We start from the raw sequence: 5,129 nt of genomic DNA, 5'->3' as shown, positions 1-5,129 counted from the left end.
CGAGCATCCCCCCACCCATCAGCCCGGTGCAGATGCCCCCCGGCCGGTGCAGGGGCGCACGGCAGGACCTGGCAGCAGGAGCGGGGAGGACAGGTGTGCTGGAGGAAAGCACATTGTGCTGGGCCCGACAATCAAAAGCGGATTCCACACACAAAAGTAGGGACGCGGCTGATCCCGGACCCAACCAGGACCAAGCCAGAGACGGGCTCCCAGCAGCCCTGACCTCCACTAGTGCTCACACAGGTTTGAGCACACACATATTCCTAAACAAGCAGCCCTTTTTACCCCCATGCCCTGTTTTCCCCCTCCCGGTATCCCCATGGTGCAGCAAGGAACTCACTCAGAGCTGCTCCGGACGGGAACGAACACTCCAGGGCAGGACCCGGCGGCCCTGGCAGGTGTGTGGCTCCCGGGTACCTCTGCTGCCCTTCCCGCACCGCCGGCGGCGGCAGAACTGTGCCGGAACGCGCCCTCGGGCTCGGATCACCCGCACAGCCCCGCCCTGGTTTCAGTTTCGTTTCCCTGGCATGCTCAGCAGCACCCAAAAGATAATTTCCCCTTCCCACACAAAAGGAAAAAGCTTTCCCTCAGGAAGGCTGATACCACACCGAGTCATTAGCAATTTCTGATTTATTACCCTCAGTGCCGGCTGTCGGCCAAGGGCTGTTCAGGGAAACTGAACTCCCGACCCAGCCGCAGCAGGTGCTGTCCCCGTTGCACAGCCGGGCACAGCCTGGTGTCACCGTGCCCGTCCCCTCGGCAGGGCCCAGGCCAGGGGCTGCACCCCAGGGTGCCAGCACAGCCCTGACCCAGGGCAGCGTGTAGCACAACACCCCACAAACAAGGTAAGGATAAAAAGGGTAAGTAGGGATAAAAATCAGTAAGGAGCACAATCCCAGACGTTTTCCCTCTCCCAGCAGCTGGAGGCTGAGCCCCCATGTCCACTTGGAGGGCAGCGCCAGCAGCCCTGAAACAGCTTTGAGGAGAGCACACCCTGCGTCCCCACTGGGGTGGCCCAGAACATGAAAAAGGTCCAGAATTAAAATGCTTAAAAAAATTACATCAGCTCCCTAAAGGAAGGATGGCTTTGCACTGATCCCTGTGACAGGGAACAGTTTTGTCCCACAGCCCGTGTGGGGGTGGGCTGGCGCTGCTCTGTCCATCTCGGTGTGGGACAGGGGGACAGTCCACCCCCACTGCCCAGGAGGCCTGGCTGGGGCAGGCGGCTCCCCTGCAGTGTGTTGATGTCCCTGGGGTGTCACAGGCCATTCAGCGCAAACTCATCTCACTGGATGAGCCCCGTGCTCTCGGCAGTGCTGGTGAAGGGCTCTGCCCCGCTGCCCCCCAGCTCCGCTCCCCCGCACCGCTCTGCAACAGAAAGGGGGGGAAGCAGAGTCAAGCCAAGGTTCATGTCCTGACTGGCTGGGACAGTTTGTTGTTCCCAGGAGCTGGTTCAGAGCTGTGTTTGGATTCAGGATGAGACTCCCGTTGATAACACCCTGATAGCTCGGCTGCAGCTGGGCAGTGCTTACACTAAGCCAAGGACTTCTCAGCCTCCCAGGCTGCCCGGCCAGCGAGGAGCCGGGAGGGGGCAGAGCCAGGACAGCTGCCCCAGTGCCCAGAGGGATGTTCAGAGCACAGGGCATTGTGCTGAATGAAACACTGGGGGGATTTGGCCGGGGGGTGACGGCCACTGCTCAGGGGCTGGCTGGGCATTGGTCAGTGGGTGGTGAGCAACTGCCCAGTGCATCATTTGCTTTGGAAATTCCTTCATCATTATTATAATTTTCCTTTCCTTTTCTGTCCTATTGAACTGCCTTTATCTCAGCCCAAGAGTTTTACCTTTTCTCTGATTCTGTCCCATCCCTCTGTAGGGGGAGTGCAGGGCTCTGTGATCCTTGAGCTGCTGCTGGGTTAAACCACCAGAGCTCACCATGAATCTCCAAGGCTGGGGAGACCCAACTCTTTTGAGGGGTTCCAGCTCACCCTCCCAGAAGGCCCTGCAACCCCCAGACTGCTGCTCTGTGGCTGGACAGGTCAGATCCCCATGGCTGTCCTCCAGACCCACACTCATCACATCCTGGGAGAGCAGTCCAGAGCCTCACCTGCCTCCTCCCAGCTGGGGAAATGCCGGAATCCTTCTAAGTCTGCAGACAGGAGGACCTGGAGAACAGGGTCCTGAGGGCAGAGAAACCTGGGCTGGGGGAGTGCTGGCCACTTCCCATCCCTCTGGGGCAGATCCCCCAGCCATCCCAGCACAGAGCACCCAGCCCTTCCCAGCGCCCTGCATCTGCAGCCTCCAGCTCTGCGAGATGAGGGTGCTTGACATGATGACAGTGCCACCAGAGGAGAGGCCAGCACAGGCCACGGGGGAAGGCAGCTGGGCTGAGCCCCTCACCACACACCCTCCCCGGGCCTGGGGTGGGGTGGCCGAGGTCCCACACACCTTCAGGCCACAGAAGGCCAGCGAGAGGCCGTGCCTGCGCAGCTCCTGCAGCAGCTCTGACAGCCCCACCACCACCGTGTAATCAATGCTGCTGACGTGGCAACAGTCCAGGATGACGGAGCGTGGTGGAGATGCTGCTGGAAGAGCATAAGGTCACGTCCCTGATGAGTCCAGAAATGACCAGCCCAGGGGTCACAGCCCGCAGAGCCAGGGCAGGGGCTGGCAGGGGTGGGACAGCTACGCTGTCACCGCTTGCACCCGCAGTCCTTGGGTCTGGGCAGCACTTGCCACCCACATTCTGGGTGATCCAGGCGGTGACAGCTGGGTCCCCAGGACAGGCTGGGAGCACTGTACCTGCCAGAGCTCGGCTGCACACGGAGTCCCGCAGGTGCTCCACGGCTGGGAAGTGCAGGCTGCTCCCCAGCTGCACCAGCAGCACGGCCCCCTCCGACACCTGTGGAGAGAGATGAGCCACAGGAAGCTCAGGGCTGTGACCTTCCCCAGGCAGGGACAACTGCCCATGTCACTCACTGTCCTCCTGGATGGAGTGGGAGAAGCAGGAGCTGCCATCCCTCAGGGAAAATCCTCCTGCACACACCTCAGTGTCAGCAGGACAGGGGCAGCTTTGCCTCCCTCTCCTGCTCTCCAGCCCTAGGATATTCCTTTCCTCCTGCTCTTTGAAAGGGGTCCCTGTGCTGTGCCTGTGGCAGACTGGGGACAGCAAGAACAGCTCAGAAGCATCCTGCACCCCAACACCTCACTGCCCTCAGGAGCTCCCTCCCAGCTCCCTGGTGAGCCTGGCTGGCCCTGCCACATCCAAGGGGAGGGGTGAAGCCCACCTTTATTGGGGGCCTGGCAATGGAGTAGAGCAGGAGAATCCCAGAAACGAGCACCCCGGCCACGATTCCATACTGAACCTCCCAGAAGCAGAGCGGGAATGTCACACAGAGGGGCACAAGGTCCAGCCCTGCAAGAGAGAGAAGCCAGGCTCAGCTGTGGCCACAGGGCCCTCAGTGACAGCGCCAGCTCTGCGGGCAGAGCCGGGCTGCACCCGGGTCGTGAGGAATCCATTCCCTGCAGGCAGCTCTGGGCAGCTTCAGTGGAGCTGCAGGCTGAGCTCTGGGCGGGAGCCCTTGGAAAGGGGCCGTGAACTGCTCCCTTTGCATAACAAAGGACTCAGGCACCGGTGGCGCAGCCACATGATGGGGCACACAGAGACCGTGATGGGGCACACAGAGACCGTGATGGGACACTCAGAGACCGTGATGGGACACACAGAGACCGTGATGGGGCACACAGAGACCGTGATGGGCACACAGAGACCGTGATGGGCACACAGAGACAGCGGCGGGAGCCAACCACCCCCAGACATTCGCATGGCTGTGAGGGGATAACAGGACAAAAGCTCACAGGGTCCTTTGTTCTGGGTGCCTCCTCAGAAACGTCCAACTCGAGCTGTTATTTTGTTATTTAGTTATGGCACCATTATTAAGTTCTTTTAAGGATCTGGACGTCTGAGACTCTGCTATGGGAAACCTGGGGCAGAGCCGGTGAGGACACCTGGTCTGTGTGAGTGGGGCGGGGGGGGCCGCGAAAGGGCCTCTGTCCCAGCTTGGGGGCTGCGACTGTGACTGCCGGAGTGGCTCCTGGAGGCTGGACCGGGAAGTTTCCTTGACAGGGGGTTGCCCGTTCCCGACCGGTGCCCTCACTCTTAACCCGCCAGAGCGTCCGGAAGATGCCGGCGTCGAACATGGGCACCACGGCCGAGATGATGACGGCGGCCAGCGCCGCTTTAGGGATGTAGTAGAAGAGCGAGGTGAGGTACGCCAGGGACAGCAGGACCAGGGCACCTGCGGGAGGGGGGACCCCTGAGCCACGGGCACCCCGACACCCGGGGGTCCCCGACAGCAGAGCAGCCCAGGGGCAGGGCAGGGTCAGTAGGGCAGGGGCAGGGCTGTACCTGTGACGAGCCCTCCCGCGGGGGTGCAGACCCCTGACTGAGCATTCACTGCCGTCCTGAAATGCAAACCCGCACATCCCAGGCTGTGCAGGGGCCGCGGAACTGGGGGCCGCCCCTGCGCACAGACCCGGGAGAACCACCCGCCCTATCAGGGAGGAACACGAGCAAGCCCCTGGCTCCCAGCCCGCAGCGGGACCGCACAGCAGGGAGGGAGGTGGCCCTCAGCAGGAGAGAAGGCGGCCACGGGACCCCCGCACAACCCGGCCACCAAGGTGGGCTGCTGGCGACCAGGACACGAGCTCAGGGACCCACTGGGGTCAGCACAGTCTTCCACCCAAGATCTTGCAGAGCCCTCTCACCACGCAGCCCAGCGAGTGCCCTGCTCCCCCTCCTGCTACCCACCGGCCAAAGCTGCCCGTGATGGGATACGAGGAGACGAAGGAGCCCAGGACATTGGCGACGCCTGAGGAGACGAGGGAGAGGGGCTGGGGAGGCACTGCTGGGTCTGTGTCCCCATCATAACCTTCTCCCTTCCCGATCCCCGGGGCCAGACAGTGCCCACCCAGCCGTGTAAGAGGGACTCAGCCTGCTCTGGAAATTCCTGAGCTGTGAGAACGCCTGGGGCGGGGGCAGCATGCAAGGTAAGGAAGGGAAAACTTCAGGTGAAGGCAGGACTGCTGAGATGGGGGTTTCAGGCAGTTCAGCGGCTGTGGGAGCTGGAGC

At 62.1% G+C, this 5,129-nt stretch overlaps 2 protein-coding genes across 2 annotated transcripts in view; both read right to left on the bottom strand.

The window, feature by feature from the left end:
• The window catches only part of RNF213 (ring finger protein 213), a 48,368-nt gene extending 47,837 nt beyond the window's left edge, over positions 1-531 (bottom strand). The window contains exon 1 of the mRNA XM_017730673.1: positions 341-531. The gene's annotated coding sequence lies outside the window, so the exon portion shown is untranslated. The remainder of the gene's footprint in view (positions 1-340) is intronic.
• An 81-nt stretch (positions 532-612) lies between these two features.
• The window catches only part of SLC26A11 (solute carrier family 26 member 11), a gene marked incomplete at its 5' end in the record, with an annotated part of 6,969 nt that continues 2,452 nt past the window's right edge, over positions 613-5,129 (bottom strand). The window contains 8 exons of the mRNA XM_017730669.1: positions 613-1,368; positions 2,106-2,178; positions 2,447-2,583; positions 2,801-2,900; positions 3,286-3,413; positions 4,156-4,296; positions 4,407-4,462; positions 4,809-4,869. Of these exons, the coding sequence (XP_017586158.1) occupies positions 1,286-1,368; positions 2,106-2,178; positions 2,447-2,583; positions 2,801-2,900; positions 3,286-3,413; positions 4,156-4,296; positions 4,407-4,462; positions 4,809-4,869 (779 nt within the window). The remainder of the gene's footprint in view (positions 1,369-2,105; positions 2,179-2,446; positions 2,584-2,800; positions 2,901-3,285; positions 3,414-4,155; positions 4,297-4,406; positions 4,463-4,808; positions 4,870-5,129) is intronic.

The sequence above is a fragment of the Corvus brachyrhynchos genome, unplaced genomic scaffold (assembly GCF_000691975.1).
Source record: "Corvus brachyrhynchos isolate BGI_N302 unplaced genomic scaffold, ASM69197v1 scaffold340, whole genome shotgun sequence".
NCBI classification, from domain to species: domain Eukaryota; kingdom Metazoa; phylum Chordata; class Aves; order Passeriformes; family Corvidae; genus Corvus; species Corvus brachyrhynchos.
This window is presented reverse-complemented; position numbering and strand designations above follow the sequence as displayed.